At 37.9% G+C, this 23,422-nt stretch overlaps 1 protein-coding gene, 1 long non-coding RNA gene and 1 other non-coding gene across 4 annotated transcripts in view; 2 read left to right on the top strand and 1 right to left on the bottom strand.

Moving 5' to 3' along the window:
• tlcd3a (TLC domain containing 3A) overlaps positions 1-23,422 on the top strand; it is a 28,983-nt gene that overhangs the window by 1,182 nt on the left and 4,379 nt on the right. The window contains exons 2-5 of one of the 2 annotated variants that reach the window (XM_046839255.1): positions 9,322-9,408; positions 11,902-12,121; positions 13,239-13,334; positions 21,804-22,107. In XM_046839255.1, the coding sequence (XP_046695211.1) occupies positions 9,322-9,408; positions 11,902-12,121; positions 13,239-13,334; positions 21,804-22,106 (706 nt within the window). In that variant the 3' untranslated portion in view covers position 22,107. Of the gene's footprint in view, positions 1-9,321; positions 9,409-11,901; positions 12,122-13,238; positions 13,335-21,803; positions 22,548-23,422 lie in introns of those variants that run through there. The other variant, XM_046839253.1, reaches the window with a different exon arrangement.
• On the bottom strand, positions 3,271-8,105 carry LOC124379136. Its single transcript, XR_006924377.1, has 3 exons — positions 7,886-8,105; positions 5,072-5,254; positions 3,271-3,836 (listed from the first exon to the last, which is right to left on the bottom strand). It is a non-coding gene; the product is annotated as an uncharacterized LOC124379136 (long non-coding RNA).
• trnag-ccc lies at positions 15,030-15,102 on the top strand. Its single transcript has one exon. It is a non-coding gene; the product is annotated as a tRNA-Gly (tRNA).

A 23,422-nucleotide genomic window follows, 5' to 3' on the forward strand; every position in this document is an offset into this window, starting at 1 on the left:
GGGTCACCTGAAAGCTTTTCCTCAATCACTCAGGTGTTTATCTGCTGTTAAATGTGGGCCTCCAGCCTCAAATATGGTTCCTTGCTCTTTGTGCAAGTGGTAGCTAAGTGATCATGACATCATTTGACTTTGTTGTTGTTGTAAGTTCATATCCCAGCACTGCACAGTTATGACTGCAAGGCTGCTGAGCAAGACCCTTAATACACAATTTTATAAATAATCTTATCTAAATAAGGAAGCCTCCAAAATGCATATAAATGTAATGTTATGACTATTAATAAAGATAATAAAGTTGCTCATTTTTGTTCCCACTAGTGTGGTCGATTGTTCCCATCACATCAGGGACACTGGCATAATAGTGGTATGGTAGTGTGTGTGTGTGTGTGTGTGTGGAGCTGTTATAATACTTTTTAAACACCACTTATTTCACAAAATCAAGTGTGTATTTTTAAATGGGTTAAATTAGCTCACATCATATCATATCAAGCATTGTTTATTTACTGTTCTGTTTTTTCAGCCTCTTGAAATTAATATGATACTATGTGCACGTTGTAACCTGGAAACTGCAAGGACTTCAATTCAGACTTTCCTATGTAGCTCAACAGCTTCGCTTGTGACAGTAATAAAGCACTCCTTTCAAAATAGCTTTTAAAAATAATCTCCTCACAGACAACTTTACCCTATAAGTAACTCCAAGTTGCTGCTACTATAGAAATGATCTATTAGAGCAAGACCATTAATATAAATGTTGCCACTGAAGCTATTGAATGAGCCACGCTGTTGTAGAAAATAAATCAACACCTTTTGACCAATTGGAAATGACCTTTCAACAGCTCAGTGCCATAGAAATGAATAATACATAATTACATATGTATAATTCATAATAAAATGTTATTGACAGTGCAAGGATATGTGACACTCAGTTTGGAGGCCAGATAATGGGAACAAAAAAAATTGTTTAATTACAAACACAATCCAAGGACTAAGTTTCAAAGTTGCTACAGAGTTAAGGTACACGTAGGGCCTATTTGCTGTAAGCCTATCTGTGTATTAGTTACAACATGGCAGGAAGATAGTGGATTTATCAGTGTTCTCCATGTATTTGGGCTTAGGTTTAAAAGGCTCTGTAATGCAAGACAGTGATAAGCTCATGCTGACATGCATTTTCTTGGTTTGGGTATGGATCTTTGTTTGTGTCTGACTGAATCAATAGATTTTTAATGAGCCAACAGTGTCACAATTTGGTGTCAATTTTCTTTTCCTACTGGGAAATTATTCTGTGACGGGCATTTTTTTCCAGCATGTATCTAACGTGACTTTGTATTGTTGGCAGAGATGGGCTCTGTGGCAATTGTTAAACCATCATCTGTATGCTTGTGAGAGTATTACCTAGTCAGCAGTTCCAGTGCAGGCCCTAAAAATCTACCTCAGTTTTCCATGGCAGCATCATGATTTGCTTTGGAAAGTGAGCTCAGCTTGCTGTTTCACTCTGCAGTTCTAAAGTGGCACTCATATTGTCTTTCTGTACACTTTTTAGCTGAAGTTGAAACTGAGGTTTCAGGTGATGAGTTCAGCAGAATGCCATCTGTGTTTTTTGTTCCAGTATGGGTGTACAAACGTTTCCATGCAGCTTTTATACAGTAATAAATAAGAGTGGTATACTACATAATTATTTACTTGCTAGTATGTTCTGGATATTTTTTGTGTGTGTGTGTGTGTGTGTGTGTGTGTGTGTGTGTGTGTGTGTGTGTGTGTGTGTGTTGGGGGTTGGTTGTTTTGTGTGTTTCCATTGAAGTGTTGGGGGGCTGATCATCAGTGCAGAGCATCAAATGGACCACAGTCTGTAACTATATAACAGTGTTCATATCTACAATCCAGGGGCTGAAGAGAGATCAAAATTGGAATACAATATTTATTAAAGTGGGAAACAGTAAAAACAGCATCAAATACAATCTTTTGTTTTTGATGTGGTATAGAACTCAAGTTATCACAGAAGAGACTAGAATGTTTAGTTGTTTCACAATTGCTGTTAATTGCTTTTACTGTCTCATTAGTCAGAATGATCTCGCACCAGTCATCGTTTCCTCAGGCAGCAGGCCATTCTTCAGACTTACAACTGTGTAAAGCTTATTGCATAAGTACACACTTTTTCTGCATGGTGGTGCAGTTTAATTGAAGCTATTTATCAGTGCACTAATTAATTAAGTGAATTCTTCTTTAAATCTAGACAATGTTGGTCTGTAGGCCTCATCATCCTAATTTTTTCCATGCTAATGTCAGATTTTAGCTAGTCTTTGTCCTCTTGGTCAAAATCAGTGGTAAATCAATTTTAAAGGATTATTATCAGATTGTTGCTGATTTGGGTATTGGACTGGATATTGATATATTAAAGATCACACAGTGATCATGTGGTCAGTAACAGATAAAGGCTAGAGAATATTTAACACAGGTTGTCAGGGATGGACAAATCAGTAGCCCGGGTGCTAAGGACAAGCAGATAATGTGTCCGGTGTGTATCATTTTTTTAGTTGTCATTGACGGGGAGGCAAGTAAGCTGATGATGAAACATTCACCACTGTTCTTTCTTGTTTAGCAAAGTAGAAAATTCATCTTGTGGTTAATCACAGAGGAGCTGGCAAACTTTGTAGTAACAATTGGAATACACTCAGTAACATCACCTACTAATCGAGGATTAGCTAATAAAATGCTCAGTGAGTATAGATAGAAGATAGGCAATTTCTTTAATTAATACACTTAAAAGAGAATGCTGTTCCAGTGGAAGCATGCATGCTTCTAACAGATCAACACATTGCATAAAATTACAAGATGAGAAGGATCAGATAATACAGCTCTTATGTAAAATAATTGTTCTAATGTAAGAACTGCAAACATTTTTTTGACTTTAAAGGCATGGTTTAGAATTTTCCTTGTGGGATGATGAAAAAAGATCTATCTATCTATCTATCTATCTATCTATCTATCTATCTATCTATCTATCTATCTATCTATCTATCTCTCTATCTATCTATCTATCTATCTATCTATCTATCTATAACTCATGTAAAAACAATCTGTTTGTTTTTTAAATTCTAATTGCTACTATGGCTTAGTACTGTAAGGTAGAACTAAGAGAGAGCATCTGGTAGACTGTACAGTCAAAATGACTCAGCATGTAATTTAACAGAAATGAATAATTTAGTGGAATGCTGCTTTGAGTGGATTACACCAACAATAGAGCAGCATGCAATTCTTATTAAATGTGCTGCGGTCCTCATGCTTAGAAGGAAAAGGATGATCGTTTGACCTGGGGCAAAAAACTAAATTCCTGGCTTACCCTCAACAAGAAGGGCTAACTTAATTCACTTAAGACTGGTTGGATTGTAAATGTTCTTTACTGGTAAACGTTTATTCATATATGTGTAGATCCCCTTGTGTTTCCAAAACAGATTTTTGTCCCATCAAGACATTGATTTCACAAGACATCTTAAGGTGTGCGGTGATATAAGGTAACACTTTTAGGAGCAGATCCTTTTGGAGGCTTAATCCACACCTTGAACTATTTTCTGACCAGTTTTTGCAGTTTGGCATTATTCTGTTCAAAGAGGCCAATGCTATTTTGGAGTGCCATTTGGGAATACCATGATAATAAGTATTGGAATATGTGTGTAGAACCCTGGCATGTGTGGGTGGGAAAAAGGACTTGGCAGTCACTTTTCACAAAGCTTTTCTGCTCCTTTTATTTTAATGAATTCTCAAAGCAAATTTCAGCATCCACTCGCAGGCACAAATGCAAACACCCAGATCTGCTCAGATCCTTCTTTCTGGTTCACAGCCTTCTGAAAGACAAACAATATTACACAGGTCAACTTGCCATGATCACACACATGTAAGAAGCATTACACATTTGTTGTTGTGAGTCCCGCCCATCTGAAGGATCTCAGGACAGACCTCATCTGCCAGCCATTGCTATAAATGATTGTCATCTAAATAAGCAGATTATATAAAATAAACTGATTATAATTAGAAAAGGAGTAGGGGAAGATATTAGGAGAGAAGGCAAGGGAGGGCAGGAAATACAGGCTGTAGACAGTTCAGGTCCCTGGAAACTGTACCCTTGAACAAGAAAAAGGATCTGGAATCAGAGGGGCAAAAAATGGAGAAAATACAGGAGCTCTTTTAATGACTGTATCATTATTGTAGCTGTCTATACTCTGTATTTCCTATGAAAAGTTTTGGATATTTTGGGGGGTTTATTGGAAGGGTGTGTTTTCCCCAGAATGCAGGAAGACAATTATCACATAAGTGATAATGAGGAGACACACACGTTTGACATTAAGCCTGTATGACTTCTTTTTTTAAACCTGGGTTTATTCTTACTTTAAAATGAATTAGTGACACACAGATTTTAACCTCAGTTCAAGCTAGCTGTGATAAAAAGGCTGCTACATGCATATGTATGCTTGGTTTATGGTAACTGCACTTCCAATGGTGTGGTAAATATTCAAAATCATTTAGTGTATACAGGCATTGTACGTTTTTTAGATTAACATGTGCCAAAATAAATAATTCTGTGGGCCTTTATAGATGTACTATGATGACTGCTTTTGATTATCTTAACTATTTAAGATGAAAAGCCAGCTTTGATCTTTGACTGCCTAATGTGCAAGAAGAGAGAGAGCTCATAACAAATTAAATGAAAATATGGTGACCATTGATTTGAAAACAAGTTTACTTTCACCAATATTTTGTGTAGTGATATTTGAGACAACAATATTATTAGTCTTATGTCTAGTCATACCTCAATGTTTGACAGTTTTTAAGTATTAACACTGACTGAGTTTATGGTTAAAGTTTGAAATTGTTTTAGATCTACCAAAAAGGGTTTTTTATTTTATTCTTTTGGAACTTAGAACTTTTGGAAATATTTTTAAATTTGATTGGTATATTTTTTTTAGAATTTCTTTCTTTCTTTTTTTTTTTTTTTTTTTTTTTATTTAAATAAGTTGATAGTTTGTTCATACATTTAACAAAAATCCTACAGTCTTTGGTTGAACATATACATGGTGCTTACCAGTGGTTGTCACTTTTAATCCCTCGGATGTATATATGGTGTGCAGGCAAGAATGTGAAGAATGCAGCTTGTGTTTCCTCACATATATAAACCAGGCCTCTGTTCCATTTGGCAGACAGAAGCAGGCTCACCCATCTGCCAGACAGGAGTAAGACCAAGCTGACCATCGACTGTAGTCACTGGCTATAGAGAAACAGTATTGGCTGTTCAGCTGCTTGCATCGGTTCAGAAAAACAGAAATGGTAGCAGTAATTTGAGCAAACAGCATGAAGATAAATACAAAAATCGTTTGCTTAAGTACTTAAGAACAATCAGTACAAATGGTCTGTTTCTTTCATTTATTAAATAAAATCAATAAAAAACTTTAGTTGTTTATATTTCCATTAAGTTGACGCACTTTATGGTGCACAGGAAGAGAGATGCCTCAAATAGCTCTGAGGCATTAATATTTTATTGTATTCTAGACCGTTAGCCCTTAAAAGAAAGTTACTGTGCTAGTTGATTTGTTGACGTACCAAACTACTAGTCTAACAAATGTCAGTACATGTACACCACTACTGATATAAATACTGGTGTCACCTACTATTTTCACATACTCTGTAGTATACTGTGTAACTGTGATACCTCCTCATTTTGCTGTGTGTGTATGTGTGTGTGTGTGTGTGTGTATATCTATATATATATATATCCACAATTACACATCATATATTTTAGTCATTGCAGTGTGGCAATAGCAGGCCATGCATTTGACACCTAGGCCTTCAGTTTTTCTTGCCTGAATCAATTCACCTCTCAAAAGCATCATTATGATGCCACAATTATAGAAACCATCAATATGATACAGAAATGCAGTATAACAGAGCGCTTCAGGTATCTCATGCAGCAAAAAATAATGCAATTACTAAAGCACCATTCAAGAAGACTTCTTTCGCTGCAGCCACATGCATGTGCCGCATACATCATCTCTACCAGAAGCATCAATATGAACCTCATAAAATGACCTCGGGATTTCAGTGTATTTTTGTAAATTTTTTCTATGCATTATGGTTTTCTTGGAGATTTTTTTAAATTTAGGCAAAATTTTTGCAAATTCTACAGGAAACTAAATGCAAAATTATAAGTGGTTCATGAAAAAGCTTAACAAATGTTTAAACTTGTTTTTTTTGGCTGGGGGTTTTTATATGGATCTTAATTTTGGCCTTCTAAGTATATATGTGAGCAAATCACGTTCTTCTCTAAAGCTGTTAAATCCACATTAATATAACTGAGCTTGCGCAGTTTGCAACAGATGCGGCTTGCGAGCTCTGACTTGTGCGCTCTCTGACCATCCAATTAAGGACATGAATGTGCAGATGTTATTGTATGCCTGCTAGATGGCTCCGGTGACCCTGCAATCTGCTTGGTTAAAGCCACCGCTTAAAGCAACATGTACTTTAAGGCAGTGGTCCCCAACCCCCAGGCTGCGGACCGGCACCAGTCTGTGGGTCAATTGGTAGCGGACCGGACAGAAAGAATTCATAACTTACATTATTTTCATTTTATTAATTATCTGATTCTGAATGATGTTTTATTTTGGAAAATTATCAAATTCTCTGCTACATCTGTCTATGACTCACTCTTGATGCATGTCATGATGCCTCGGTCACATGTCTTACCTCCATCCACTACCTTCTTAAAGGGGCTTCGGCCCATAACACATAATACATTGCGGCTAAATTCAAACCCCCAAGCTAGCAAATTGAACAAAAAACAACACCGTGGATTCACATTTATTATATTTAGAAAATACCAGTTTTATTGCCAGACCTTAAAGGCCAGTCCGTGAAAATATTGTCAGACATTAATCCGGTCCGTGGCACAAAAAAGCTATGTTAAGGTACAGGATGCCTGCACTGTTGATTTTGAAGGCCTGAAGACAGATTTCTTTGACAGTAATGTGATGGCTGAAATCTGACTGTATAGAAATTCCCATAAGAACAGACTCCTAGATGCAGTAAAGAAGTTTCCATCCAGTTACTGTAATAACAGACAACAAACAAGAAGCAACATTTTAGATAACCATTATTTAAAATAGTCTAGTGTTGTGCAAGTGTTTCTTTTCCTTTTGCTTGACTGATTTACACAACTGCTAATAGTGTTCAAGGTATGCCACAACCCCACCAAATCTAACTGGAGAGTAACCTCAGCAAACTTGATTAATATGAACGAAGAAGAGAGTGAGAGCTTGTTTTTTTAATGACTGAAGAATTGAAAGCTAGACTGTTACTAATGAAGCAACTTAATGAAATGATTGCTTTACTAATGATTTTGGTATGTATTAAGTAAAAAAACTCCAAGCATCAAATAAGTGATTGTTGGCAAAGATATTAATGTGATGGATACACAGCCAAAAAAAAAAAACCACGGCTAAACCAAGCTGCTAATGTAGAGCAAGACCTGACACCCACCCCCCCACCCCCCGAAAAAGGGACATGATGTCAGCATTGTAGAGAACATTGAACAGTACAATCATAAGATTAATATAGTAATGTCATCAAAAGAATCTGAATAATTACAGATATACTGTAGTATTGTTGCGTAAGGAACACAGAAGAACAAGCACAAACATCAGTTTTTTTATTTCAGGGTCATTTTAAACAATGGATGTGTATTAAAAGAATGTTGTTAGATTTCGGAATTGTTAAAACTGGAAAGTGAAAAGACAGGGAATTGTTTTTTAGACTGGCCCTCGCATAAAAGCAGAATGAAAGAAAAGACAAAGTCACACAACACAAAAACACAACAAAGACCACCTTCTCCTCCTGCCTGACTTACCCCTCCTTCTCTACCCCTCCGAGTAAGGCAGAGACACACAAAGGGTAGATTGTAGAAATCTGGGCCTTGTGACAGTGTTCAGCCTGCGAGTCTTCACAAACTACGGGTTATTGGGGGGCAGAGCTCTGTTTTTGTGTGTGTGTGTGTGTGTGTGTGTGTGTGTGTGTGTGTGTGTGTGTGTGCGCGTGTGTGTGTTTTTTTTTCAGGAAGGGGCTGCTTATCCTGGGGCCAACTCTAGTGTAAGCTGGCAGCCTCAGGTCATGTGACAGAGTTGTCATGGCGAACACGCGTCATCCCATATGGAAAACTGAGCCTTTTATCTTTTAGCCTGACAGCAAAAGAGTTCACATTTTATTTTTCTTTACTGCCAGACAAATGGTGTTTATGACGAATATATTTATTTTATTCATTAATAAATAAATGTATTTTTATTTATTTATTTATTTTTATTCTTGCTGATTTCAATACAGGCTATTCACAGGCTTCTCACAAGATCTCAATCCTGCTGTACATTTCAGGAATACTAACACAGTGATGATAAATGCAGTGTTTTTCAAATAAAGCTGCTGCTCATGCAAAGCCCCAACAAACTATTCAGAACAAGAAGAACCCCCTTTACATAATTAATATGCACAATCAGCTTTTATTAGTGTGTGCAGCACCCATGATGTCACACACACACACACACACACACACACACACACACACACACACACACACACACACACACACACACACACACACTTTGTTCACTTTAGAGCCCAGGGTAGGGAGAGCTAACTTTCCCAAGATTCATTTGTAAATGCACATTGATTAACCTTATCAGATCTGCCAGTAATTGAACTTAATTTAAACAATAGACCTTTTGTACATAAATCAGTTTGATCTGTTTTAAAGTGACTAAAAACAAAAACTACAATTTGTTCTAACTAATGAAAGTATTTAATAATTAAATAAAAGCCAGAATGTGTTTGCAGTACAGCGAGAGACATGCATAGTACTATGTAGATTGCATGAAATATGAACCTTTTTTTTCCCAGTTTTTTTTTGTTTTGTTTTTTTGTGAGCCAAATGGTGGCAGTCGTTTTTTGTTCTGTAGCTGAATAGATTAAACCACTCTGGTAATTGCTGATTCCGCAACCTACTGAGTATACTGGCTCTCTAAACAAAAAAAAAATATGCTTGTTGGTGAAAAGTGAATGAGAAGCTGGTAGCTGCCACTCGGTGAATTGAATATTGAACAGTCAATGCTGTACTGCTCAGCAGTGCTGTGTGGGTACATACAGCATTGTGGGACAAGTGGAAGTTATATATAGTCACACAGTTATACAGTGTTTTTTATTATTATTATATGTACATTTGCTGTGTATTGAGCTAACTGCTTTCCTGTTTATAATTTAAACTAAGCTGTCTTTCCACCATTCTGTCTCTCTCAGGCTGGTCTCCTCTGTTCATGCCATCATGGCCACCACGGCTGGAATCATTGTGGTGTCCTCATGTAGTGAGAACGTGATAACAAACAGGTGAGTCATCTAATACTATGCCGTGCCTCAGCCCCAATGAACCAATCAGCACTGCCATGTCAATGTCCATTAATCTACCCACTTCTCTAGACTAGTCAAGCTACTGTTTTTTATTTAACAGACATTGTGTGTGTGTGTGTGTGTGTGTGTGTGTGTGTGTGTGTGTGTGTGTGTGTGCGCAAGAGAAAAAGAAAATAAGTATGGTTATATTGCTTTCACTTATAAACAAATCAGCCATAACATTAAAACCATGAAGAGGCGATGTTACACACTGACATCTCTTCACAATGACACCTTTCAGGGTGATAATTAGCAGCAAGGGAATAGTTAGTTCTGTAAATTGGCACCCAAGGCTCATTGATGAGAGTAAAGGCATAGCAAGTCTGATCTGCTAACAGCTTTGTGCCGGACGCCATAGCAAACTTTGCAGAGAGCATGCCTCAGTGTGTCAGAGCTGTGTTTGCGGCAAAAGGGGGACTTGCCCAGTATTAAGCGTTTTTAGTGCTATGGTTGATCTGTGTCCAGCCTCCTTAGTTTTTAATTTTATTTAGATTTTTTTGGGTACAAAAAATAATAAAATGATTTTATCTTCTATTTAATGTTTTTCCCACAATACACTACCTGTATCTGAACTTCTCTATTTTTAAGATACAAAACATTGCAATTATGGCTTATAAAATTGTATAGTAGTAAAATAAGTATTGGTACAAATGTGTTTTTAGAAGTTTTCCACCTAACAATTGTACAAAATTCCTTTCCATCAATATAATGATGATTAAAAAAATATATTGCAACAGCGACCTTTTAATGGTTTAACCATTTTAGGGTCAAATCTCAAAATAAACTTGTTTGTAGTGGAACGTGTTCACAACGCTACACTTTTCCCACATTTTGTGATGTTGCAGCCTTATTCCAAAATGGATTACATTTATTATTTTCCTCAAAATTCTACAAACAATACTCCATAATATCAGCATGAAAGAAGCTTGTTTGAAATTCTGCAAATTTATAAAAGAAAAAAAAAGGAAGATTATGTACATAAGTATTCACAGCTTTTCCATGATACTCAAAATTGAGCTCAGGTGCATCCTGTTTCTACTGATGATTCTTGAGATGTTTCTGTCCACCTGTGGTAAAATCAGATGATTGGACATGATTTGGAAAGGCACACACCTGTCTGTATGAGGTCCCACAGTTAACAGTGCATGTCAGAGCACAAACCAAGCCATGAAGTCCAAGGAATTGTTTGTAGACCTCTGACAGGTGAAGTGAAGAACACTGTTTATCTCTTCACCATGGCACCTGTTAGGTGGGAAATATTAAGCAGTAATAGGAGGGTAACGGTACACAAAATACACCTTGGTTTTTAAGTCACGGTTCCATTCAATTTTAGTACAGTTAGAGGGAAGTAATGCACAACATAAAATTGCTTGTCGTTTTTTATTAACACAGTTTATTATTATTATTATTATTATTATTATTATTGTTATTATTATTACTATTTTTATTATTATTGATATTTGTGATCAACAATTGAACAGTTTATAAAATATATAAAATATTTTATACTACTTTATAAAAATTAATAAAATGTATATAATAACCTTTGTATTAAATTATTTAAATTGATTAATCAATTAACTTGGCACAAATTAAATTGATTACATAAAATTAAATAAATGGAAACATGTATACACTTGTTAGACCCAATTTGGGTAATTCAAAGTGTGTGTGTGTGTGTGTGTGTGTGTGTGTGTGTGTGTGTGTGTGTGTGTGTGTGTGTGTGTGTGTGTGTTCTACTTATTTGTGTGTTCTACTCATTTTAGCATACATACAACTCTAAAGAATCAAAACAAATTAAATTCCCAGACAGAGTGAGTTAACCACAGTGACACTGTTTCTTTTTTTTATACATCATGGCACATTTCTTTTTCTCTGCTGCTGTAACACAGAAAATTAAGAATAAAGTTTTATCTTATCTTACACACACACACATACAAATACATGGTACATATAAAGAAAAGTTATCTAAACCACCATGGTTTTTAGCACAGATCAATGCACAGATATGATACTAAATTTAGTTTTTTTTATGATCTTTTTGGTTAAAAGTTAGTATGTAATTCACAACACATTGCACACACTTTCTCTGAGCAATGACAGAACTTGTGTCTCAGCATGAAACTTAATATTTTGTTGTATTTCAGAAAAGTGTGGCACAATTTCATATTTTTCTGCATTGTTTGCTAGCATGTTCACATTCATGGACATTAAAGCATAGACTGTTTAAATATACGCGTATGTACATTTTTGATGAAACACCTCTAATTTGGTTTATTACAATTGAATGAATGCATGTATGTCAGTTATTAACATAGTTAGTAGCATAATAAATGTTATAGTAAAACGACTTTTAAAAAAAATTATGTACAAAAATACAATTAATAGTGATTGATTTTTAAACCAGAAGCATTACATGGACTTGTTTTTCAGGCACTGGCTGGCCACCTCATTTGTCGTCAGTTATGGAGTGCCCTACATGGCTTACGACGTCTTTGCAATGTACCTGAGCCATTACTACCGTTTCCAGGTAAAAGGCCATGAGGATTACAGAGGACACTCGCTGAGGACGATCGGATCATTTGTGAGGAAAGAGTTCCTGCTAGTCCTTCATCACATCGCCCTCCTCACTATTCTCCTGCCTATTACACTGGTGAGAGACAGATGATAGAGAGAGCAGCTGTGGGGTTAAAGGATGAGTAAACAGTAAAGGACATGGAGGGAGGGATGGTGAAATGTGAAAAATGAGACACAGAAGGGAGAGATGAAGTCCAAACAAGTGGACCAGTTAGTATAGTGGAGAGAAGGAAAGGTAATGCAGCTCTTTTGTCACAGGTGGAGGAGGGTTTGATCACAATGACTGCTGTTACACTGCTAGCACTGATGGATGTTTTCGCGCGTACACACGCGTACACACACACACACACACACACACACACACACACACACACACACACACACACACACACACACAGCAGTGTAATGTTGCGGTGTGGAGGGAACCTGGCCTTTTGTTTCGGGATGCTGTGATGTCAGTAGTGATATGAGGTCAAGTTACCTGTGCCTTCTATTATTCACACACAGCTGCTGCATAGACCATCTTACACACACGCACGCACGTGTTTAACTCAAATATACAAACGCATTGACTAAAAAATATGACCAAACAGAGTATGTAAGTGAATAACTGAATGTTTCGAGAAGAGAAAGATATAAGTCGAGAACAACAGAATAGAGAGAAATGGGATCTCCGTGACACAGTGGTTGTCTGTGCCAGATGGTGTTTCAGAATCTGCTGAGTGAGGTTTTTTTTTTTCCTCCCCTGCAATGAAACATGATCTTATTATTAGTGTTAGCGGTAACTTTAATGATATAAAATATTTAATGTCAGCTTATACATTTACTGATTACACTTAACATTTTCAGACACATTTCATCACCGGGTTTTCTCACTTACTCACACATGCACACTGTTGGGATTCTGGCATATAGTGTTACACTTCAGCTCCTCATTTATTCATCATCTATTTTGTCTACACACACAGACTCGAACAGATGAGTTCTAAGTGGCTCATGTAGTTATACAGCATTTCTCTGAGCAAGAGAAAGGGAGGTCTAGATAGAGAGAGACAGAGAATGTAGGGAAATTGTTTTATATTGATATACATGGCAACATGGTGTTTGTTTTGTATTTTACAGTTAATTAAAGCACAAAAATTACAGCAAAATAACGATGTATATTTTGCTGACTGTGTTTTTCTCTGAATCAGTTTTTCAGGAATGACCATGGTGATTTCTTCATTGGCTGCCTCTTTCTTACAGAAATCAGCACACCTTTTGTTTCTCTTGGCAAAATCCTGATCCAGGTAACTAACACACACACACACTATTGAATGCAACATTTTGATGACTGGCTTACAGATTTGCTGATCTGTGGAAGCTATCAATCGTTAACTTTGTACTGTTCTCACAGAGGTTGCCATGATACACAATTGCTCTCAGTGTTTTCTGCTCAGCAGCTTTCCAGAATGCTGTTTCTGCAGGTCAGCCTGGCAAAGGTGCTGTCTATCAAGCTTTTTCCTGAAACCTAGCTTAAAAACTTGTGTGTAAGCCAAAGCAGAAATAAGACAGAATTAAGCACTTTCTCTTCCTCCACATCTCTGTCTTCCATGGTCAGCCGTTGTCAGTTTCATCCCTCAACAGCAATCTATATCTATAAGTGAGTACACCCCTCACATTTCAGCAACAACTTTAGTAGATCTTAAGGGACAATACTATATAAATGAGACTTGTATTTATTATAGAGTATTCAATGTGCCGCTTGTATAGCAGTATAAATTTACTGTCCTCTAAAAATAACTTAATACATCCATTATTATATTATAGCTGGCAACAAAAGAGAGTACAAGTGAACATGTCAAAACTGTGTCCAAAGTGTGAGCATCATTGTTATGTAGCACTGCCTTAATCCTCCAGGGCATGGAATTCACCAGAGCTGCACAGGTTGTTGCTGGGATCCTCTTCTATTCCTTCATAATGACATCACAGATCTGCTGGATGTTGGACACATGGTGCTTCTCCACCTTCTGCTTGAGAATCCCCACAGGTGCTCAATCGTGTTCAGGTCTGGAGGTATACCTGGCCACTCCATCACCTTCCTCAGAAAGGCATTTGTCATCTTGGCAGTGTGTTTGGGGTCGTTATTATGTTGGAAAACTACCGTTGGCCCAGTTTCTGGAAGGGGCATCATGTTCTGCTTCAGAATGTCACAGTACATGTTGGGATTCATGTTTGTGTCAATGAACCACAGTTTCCCAGTACCACCAGCACTCATGCAGCCCCAGACCATGATGCCATCACCACCATGCTTGACAACATATGAGCTAAACAAGCTTATCTTAGACTCATCAGATCACAGGACATGGTTCCAGTAATTCATGCTCTTGGACAGGTTGTCTTCAGCAAACTGTTTGCAGGCTTTCTTGTGATCCATCTTCAGAAGAGGCTTACTTCACCTGACGCACAAAGACTCAACTTGATCGACCCTTGTGAGGCCTGTTCCGAGTGGAACCAGTCTTGGAAAACCTCTGCATGACCCTGGCCACTGTACTGTAACTCAGTTTCAGGGTGTTATTGATCTTTTTATACCCTGGGCCATCTTTGTGGAGGGCAACAATTCTAATTCTCAAATACTCAGAGTTCTTTGCCATGAGGTGCCATCAAAGCATTAAATGTTAACAGCTCTAGTACAAGATACACAATTTTGTATGGTCCTGTCAAGCAAACAAAAACATGAACACGATGAATAGTACATGTGACTTTGCATGGTTACACGACGTACAGCTGTTCTCACTTACAGTGTATTCACTTTTTTGGCAGCTATTTTGACAATAATGGCTGTATGTTGCATTATTTTCAGAGGACAGTAAATCTATACTAGTATTCAAGCTGCACATTGATTACTCTAAAATATATCCAAGTTTCATTTTTATAGTATTGTCCCCTTTAGTTGTTTTTCTTTATTTTTTATTATTTTTAACATTGTACATTAATACTGTAGGTCCCCTGGTGGTCTAGTGGTTAAGATGCAGCGCTCCCACCGCTGCGACCCGGGTTCGATTCCCGGTCAGGGAACCATCCCCAGCCACTCTCAGTGCCGGTCCCAAGCCCGGATAAATTGGGGAGGGTTGCGTTAGGAAGGGCATCCAGCGTAAAACATGTGCCAAATCAAAAACGTGCGGAGGATCCGCTGTGGCAACCCCTAACGGGAGAAGCCGAAAGAAAGAAAGAAAGTACATTAATACTGTAGAGCTGGGCCGATTCACTAATCTGCCGATTCAATACTATCCCTAAACTTTTGTGCCGATTCAATACATATTGCAATTCTGTAGCTATTGCGATTCATTGTTTAAATTGTGATTTTTGTTTGCTTAATAAAGATTAGACAATGGCAAGTACTTGATCATACCCTTAAAGAGACTGTATATGAGTTATATTAACGAAAACAATGCATCACATCTTTCTGAATTTTTATTTGAGGAGCATACACATACATAGTGCATAAAGAACCTTGAACCATAAAACTTTCAAGTACCAAAAACTTGAAAATAATATTCAAATGTGCAACAAATTAATTACTGTATTTTCTGGACTATAAGCTGCTACTTTTTTCCCACGCTTTGAACCCCGATGCTTAAACACGAAGCGGCTAAGCTTCAAGCCAAAAACACTGAGCCCCATAACATTAGACCAATGAACTTGCCAAACGGGTTCTGGTGAACCAATGAAATTCTTTATATTAAATCAGATGCGCTCCCAATGAATCGGGTCGCACCACATTATAAATATGGATGATGTTCCTCTGACGTTTGACCTGCTGCTCACTCGGGCTGTCAACAGGAAATGTGAATCATTCGTCACGCTGAAAACAACCGGGCATGAAAAAACGCACTTCACCTGTGTTCTGAGCTGCACGGCATCGGGAGAAAAGCTTCACCGATGGTGATTTTTAAACGCACGACGTTGCCAAAAGAAAAAATCCCGAGATAAATAGTTGTGAAAGGAAGGAGGAAGACAGTGAACAATGACTTTCATGGTAGGCTACTGTTTAGATACAAGCCGTGTTACAGACACTGTCTTTCGTTAAAGCCTGTGTAAAGTTCATTAGTTTCAATGTAGACAGGTTTATAGACAGGTGCGGCTTATTTATGTTCAAAATAAAAATCTTTGTCAAATTCAGTGGGTGCGGCATATATTTGGGTGCGCTTAATAGTCCAGAAATTACGGTACAAACAATACTCTCTGAAATTAAATAAAAGTGCTGTTAAACTGTTCCAATAAATAACAATAAACAAAAAAGCTCCTGAACAATTTTTTTTTTTTAATTAAACTACATTTATTTAAATTTTAAGCCCTAGACTGCAACTAAAATGTGCTACAAACTTAACTAATGCTTGGGAATGTTAAGATTCTTCTGCAAAAACAAGAGCTGGACAACATGCTCTATGGTGAGGCTGCTTCTCTGTGCAGTCACAATGTCCCCATCGGTAGAGAAAACCCGATGGTATAACGTACCTCGGCTCCAAAATATAGATCATATTTCGAAAACCTGCATTTTCCACAATGCTATAAGGTCAAATGTCTTTGCAGATAAAAAGAGCAATCGACTCTGTGATGCGTTTTGCCCTCTCCCAAGTGCATGGTAATTTAATCAGTGTCACATCCAGAGTTTGTTAAGATGTTGCAGGTTGTTTGGCGTTCAACCCGAAATTCAGCTCGGGATGGTGTCGAGCAAAGTGGGCACTCAAGTTGGTTGTATTGCCACAATATGCTATCACTGTATGGCAGAGTTTGCATACCGTTTTAGTCATGTCCAGCGCAACTCTTCCTGGCAGTGTGTAAAATCTAATGTGTTTCCACACTTGTGATTTAAAAACATGAAGGTGCAGAAACAATTCTTAAAGAGGTTTGCTTCCCTGCCTCTGCCATGGTTTTGCTTTCTCGCGCCAGTTAAAAATGGATACGACGCCATCTAATACAGACAACAACGAAATACGTTTTGTCCTCTTTTGGAATAAAAGCGGTAACGTCTTCCCACCACCTCTCTGGAAAAGTAAAATGGGGGGTTATAAGGACATGTATATCATGGTAGTTTTAAATTTAAAGATGTATTCTAACTTTTTTTTTTTTCTGTGATTGAATCATTGAAACAAACATCTTTGTCATTAACAAAATAATGCATTTTGGTTATATCATAAATTTATTACTGGAATTATATGATGAAATCAGCTGAGTCATAATGTTCTTACAGCAACTTAAGTTATATATATATATTTTTTTAAATCTTAAGTAAACGATTAATTGAATACAGCTGGTGATTTCTCTATTTAAATATGTCTGGTCTAATACACTCATTAGAGTCCACCACAAACGCAACTATGGGTAAGTCTGACAAGCTCAGATCATTGATTTAAACGAGCCAGAAAATCAGATGTTATTGTTTGAGTATAGGACAGTTGTGTCACTACCAGACTCGGAAAGAAAATGCAAGATCATCTGCTTCTCAAAGAAATTTGCTCAGGATGGTCAATACATATACATTTACATTTGCAGCATTTAGCAGACGCCCTTATCCAGAGCGACGTACAAAAGTGCTTTGAGCCTCTAGAAATGAATAAATCTACACTGGTACACAAGATTACAAACTTAATATAAATGTAACTCTTGAATTCTACAAAGCACACCTGGAAAGTGCTAATTTAAGTATTTCAGGAAGAGGTAGGTCTTCAACCATCGCTTGAAGAAAGTCAGGGACTCCACTGTACGGACATCTAGGGGAAGTTCATTCCACCACTTCGGTGCCAGAACAGAGAAGAGCCTTTAAGTATACTTACCTCAGGATCTCAGACAGCGTGGTGCAGTGCTAGATGTGATGAGGTCTCTGAGGTAAGATTGTGCTGGTCCATTTTTGGCCTTGTAGGCAAGCATCAGTGTTTTAAATCTGATACGTGCAGCTACTGGAAGCCAGTGAAGGGAGCGCAGCAGTGAGGTGGTGTGGGAGAACATGGGCAGATTAAAAACAAGTCGTGCAGCTGTGTTTCGGATCATTTGCAGTGGACTAATAGTGTTTAGAGGAAGACCTGCCAGCAGAGAGTTGCAGTAGTCGAGTCTTTGAATGACAAGAGACTGAACAAGCACCTAGGCAGCCTGTGTGGACAGAAATAGTCGAATCCCTCGGATGTTGCATAGAAGCAATCGACAGGAACGAGCCACATTAGCGACATGTGGGAAGAAAGACAGTTCATTGTTCATAGTTACCCCAAGGTTACGAGCAGTGGCTGAAGGGGAGAGCAGAGAGTCATGAAGAGTTATTTGGAGATCTTGACCTGAAGATGAATCACCTGGGATGACCAGCAGTTCTGTTTTGCTGGGGTTGAGTTTTAGTTGATGACCACTGATCCATGAAGATATATCTGTCAAGCATGCCGAGATCCAAAAGGAAGCTGTGGTATCTGATGGAGCGTTCCAGAGATTTAGAAAGAAAGTAAAGAAGTGATACAGGTCTGTAGTTATTGATGTCTGATGGGTCCAGAGCAGGTTTCTTTAAGATGGGAATGACCCTTGCTTGCTTGAAGGTAGTTGGCACATAGCCAGATGTTAAGGCCCCATTGATGATTGTGGAGATGAAGGGCAGGAGATCTTGTGTGATGGTCCGAAGCATGGTTAAAGGGATTGGATCCAGAGGACAGGTGGTGGGATTGCAAGATTGGATGATTTGCAGTATCTCATCTTCTGTTAAGGTTGAGAAGCTTGACAACAGAGGAGTAGTGGATTCCTGACTGTGTTGTGTAGTCATTGTTGGTGAGGAAGTGAAGGTCTGGCAGATTTCCTTAATCTTCTCATCATAGAAGGAGGCAAAGTCATTAGCAGTTAGGGAGGATGGAGCAGGTGTGGCAGGGGGATTAAGTAGTAAAGAGATGATGTGGAGCTTACGAGGATCTTGTGCAGAGGCCTTGAACTTTTCCTTGTAGAAGGCAGTTTTAGCAGAAGTCCCATCTGAAGAAAATGTGATCAGGAGTGCACGGTAAGATGCAAGGTCTACATCGATTACTTATTTTATCCACTTTCTGTCTCCTGATCTGAGCTCTTGTCGATTGCTGCGCAAAACCTCTGACAGCCAGGGTGTGGGACAAAGTCTTCTTTGTTTTTGTAGTTAAGAGGCAAAGGAGTAAGCAATAGTAAGCAAAAAAACAAAAGGAAGGTTTGTGATAAATTGCAAGCTGCGGGAACACAGGTCTCGGAGTACAATCAAGCGTGTTTTATATTGCCATGCCTGAGAAGTTTTGCATGCAAGAAGGAAGATCCAGCTCCAGAAGTAGCACCGTAATGCCCAAATAAAGGTTGCAGCTGATCACAAAGAACAGGCTTTCTGGAAGAAAGAAAAATAAACAATTTGGCCACAATGACTGAAAGTATGTTTTGGAGGAAAAAGGAGTTCAAATCAACTACATTAAGTAGCAATATTCCTTTGGGGCTGTTTTGATACAACTAGCACTTTACAGTCTTAAGGAATACCTAAAACCACCGTTTAGGATGCTGATATTTTTTTATTATTATTATTATTACACTTTTGCTAAACAAAGAATTTCTTTTTGGATGTTTCATAGCTTCTTGTTTTATCTGTTTAAAGAACATAGAGGAAAGGTAGTCCACAAATTGGTGATTTTGATAGGGAAGTGAAATTATATTGGTCTCTCTATAAGGTGTACATTTTAACATTCGAATCCCTTGCCAATATGCTTGCTTTAAACCTGCACCTGTGAATGTGTCTGTGTTTGAAATATATATGTATTTAGTATAATATACATTGATCAGCCTTTACAACAGTAAAACCACCTGTCTAATATTGTGTAGGTCCTCCATGTTCCTCTGAAACAGCTTTGACCTATTGAGACCTGGACTGCGTAAGACCTCTAAAGGTGTGCTGTGGTATCGGTCACTCAGACGCTCGATTCGATTAGGTTGAAGCTGTCAACACATTGCTTTTGGTCATGTTCTTCAAACTATTCCTGGCAAATTTTGTGTGGAGTACATTATCCAACTGAAAGAGGCAACTTTAAGGGAATTATTGTTGCCACGAAGTTGTATACTTGGTCTTCAACAATGTTTAGTTTAGAATGTCAGTAATATCAACATGAATTGTGAACACTTGACACTGCCCAAAGTATCACACCAGCTTGCCTTCTTTCCATAGTGTACCTTGGTGCCATCACTGCAGGTAAATGATTAATTGGACCATGCCACCTTCTTCCACTGCTTCATGGTTCAGCTCTAAAACATATACTTTTTGTAGGTGCTTTCAGCCATAGACAAAAGCTTTGCCTTGAGCTCCCATGATCCTTTAGCAAGTTTACCAACTGTCTTTCCTTGGACCACTTTTAAAAGTTCATGACCACTGAATAACATGGAACACCCCATACAAATTTCTATTTTGGAGATGTCTAACCAAGTCAAATAGCCATCACAATTTTTCCTGCTTCCAAAACAACTACTTTGAGAATTGACTGTTTGGTGTCTGCCTAATGTGTCTTATCCCTTGACAGGAGCCATTGTAATAAAATAATTGCTATTCACTTCACCTGTTCCTGGTTATAATACTATGGCTGATAACTGTATATAGAGCAGCTCTGACTGAAATATTACTCCAAATGCTCTGTGCAGTGGCAAACAAAATAAAATACCCTCCCTAATTTAACAAACATTACTTATATATATAATTTTTTAACAAGCATAAATAAGAAGAATTAAAGGTTATTTTCTCTATACTATATTCATGAACACATTCAGACAGAATGCAATGTCTACATGTAATCTGTGAGACTACAGCCATGGCCAAAAGTTTTGAGAATGACACACAAATTAATTCTCACAAAGTCTACTGCCTCAATTTTTATGATGCCAATTGGCATATTCTCCAGAATGTTATAAGGAGTGCTTAGATCAATTGCAATTAATTCTAAAGAAAATTCTGAAAGTAAACTTGACAAATATTTCACATGCATTCAGCTCTGCCACAAAAGTACCAGCTGACACAATGTCAGTGATTCTCTCGTTAACACAGGTTAGAGTATTGATGAGGACAAGGCTGCAGATTATTCTGTCATGCTGATTGAGTTAGAACAATCCTCTGTTTGCCATGGTTACCTTCAAGGGAAAAAAGGTTTTACAGGCAAGGATATTATTGCTAGTATGACTGCACCTAAATCAACCATTTATTGGATTATCAAGAACTTCAAGGAGAGAGGTTCAATTGTTGTGAAGAAGGCTTCAGAGCACCCAAGAAAGTCCAGCAAGCACCAGGATCATCTCCTAAAGTTGAAAGCGGGATTGAGGCACCACAAGTGCAGAACTGGCTGCCATCAGTCAGGATGTGGCCCAGAAGCTGATTGAAAGCATGCCAGGGCGAATTGCAGAGGACTTAAAAAAGAAGGGTCAACACTGAAATATTGACTCTTTGCATAAACTTAATGTAATTGCCAATAAAAGCCTTTGGCACTTATGAAATGTTTAAAAATATACTTCAGTATACCATAGTAACATCTAACAAAAATAACTAACACTTAAGCACTTTGTGAAAATTAATATTTGTCATTCAATACTTTTGTCCACAGCTGTAGAATCAGCCCTAGTGTGAAAATGCAGTTATTTTGTTAATTTTTCTTTTGAGATGTGATGATTGTAAAAGACGCATTTAAATTGTGAACATATTTTCCCCTTTATTAATGTTTCTTCTTTTTGTCCACCACCATCTACCCCACCCCTCTTTCCCCCTGTAGGTTGGTCTGCAAGACTGTTGGCTACACAAAGTGAATGGTTGCATGGTGCTACTAAGCTTCTTCGTGTGCCGGATTGCACTCTTTCCCTACATGTACTGGGTCTATGGAGCACACTACAGCCTCCCGCTCTATGCTGTGCCCCTGCACATCCCGATTTACGCCAACTTGGGAAACATGTGCATCTTTGCACCACAACTGTACTGGTTCATCCTGCTCTGCCGAAAGGGCTACCGTCTTTACATGCGCCAGCGCAGCTCCAATCACCTGAACTCGGCTTCATCACCTCACACCAAGCCAGAATAGAGTAAGGGGATCTGATAATGTTACAGCGAGAACCAAGCACTAAGATACTGCAGTACAGATTAGTATCAACTGCTTCTACTGTTAGTTACTTTATGAAAGGTCTACTAGTATTTCTCTGAACACAAAACACGTATATAGCTGTTACAATCATGATATGCTGTGATTAATTGGAGTAAAGAATGGGCGGGCGGGGGGGTGAACTGGTCCTCTTTGCAGTGAGAGGATGCGTGTGGTCATACTGGTGCTCTGCCGTGTGGTATTACTGTAAGATGTATGGCAGGGAGGGGGAATAAGTGAACAGAGCATAGGTTGTTTTGCATCCTTTACTCTTTCAATTCTGCAGACTAAGACTGTTCACATTTTGCATTCAGGTTGTTATGCTCCCAATTCTAACTCAAATGTACGAAAGGTGTTTAAACTATAAAAACCCTTTAACTTTTATCCTTTTGTAAGTGTTTCATAAACCCTTTATCATGTCACATTTCTCATTGCTTGGCCTTAACTGCTCCAGGATTGATAGATTTTTTTTGGCATCAGCCGATATAACGGCTGATCGTATTTCTGTTTGTTTTATTATAACCTTGTATGACTGTTAATAGTCTTCCTTAAAGAGCCTCATAGCATTTTATATTTGTGCATGTGGAGTGGAAAGTCATGAGAATATTCAATTCCTCCAGCTCAGAAGGAGGCAGCAGAGTTTCAGGTCTCATGTTCAAAGTAAGTGTTCTAAAGCATGATTACATGGCATAGAAACTCACCAGGATAGAATCAATCATATGAGGTAGTAAGTAACCAGTAAAAAAAAAAACCAATTACAGATAAACTATTTTATTACTGTACTTTCTCTACTCCATATGTACCTTCAAGTACGTTTTGTATGTTTTTATACAAACAAAAGGTACACGTCGTATACAAATCAATATTTATAATGCCAGTCTGATATTAGCTTTGTTTTCCAGGTTGCTTGTTAGTTGAGAAATATCACTTACCTGAGAGTCTGTCACTTCATTCAATTCACAGGTCCTTTCTTCCTTTTTGTTCTGTGACATAGACTTCAGTTTACCTTTTCAGTCCTTTTTCTTCCTCCTTTAGTTTGTGCACTCGAACATTTTTACACAATCTTCCATTTACTCTGAATGTAATGGATCAGTAAAGAAATGGCTGACCAGTCTTTACTTCTTTAGTTCTGCACTGGAGCTAGGAAATGAATGTAATATTATAGAGGCATCCATTTTGGACAAGCAGACACACTACAGGTTAACTGTGGTGCAAAAAAAATAAAAAATTATGTAAACATGTCATGGCTAACTGATTAA

The sequence above is a fragment of the Silurus meridionalis genome, chromosome 25, assembly GCF_014805685.1.
Source record: "Silurus meridionalis isolate SWU-2019-XX chromosome 25, ASM1480568v1, whole genome shotgun sequence".
Taxonomy (NCBI): Eukaryota; Metazoa; Chordata; class Actinopteri; order Siluriformes; family Siluridae; genus Silurus; species Silurus meridionalis.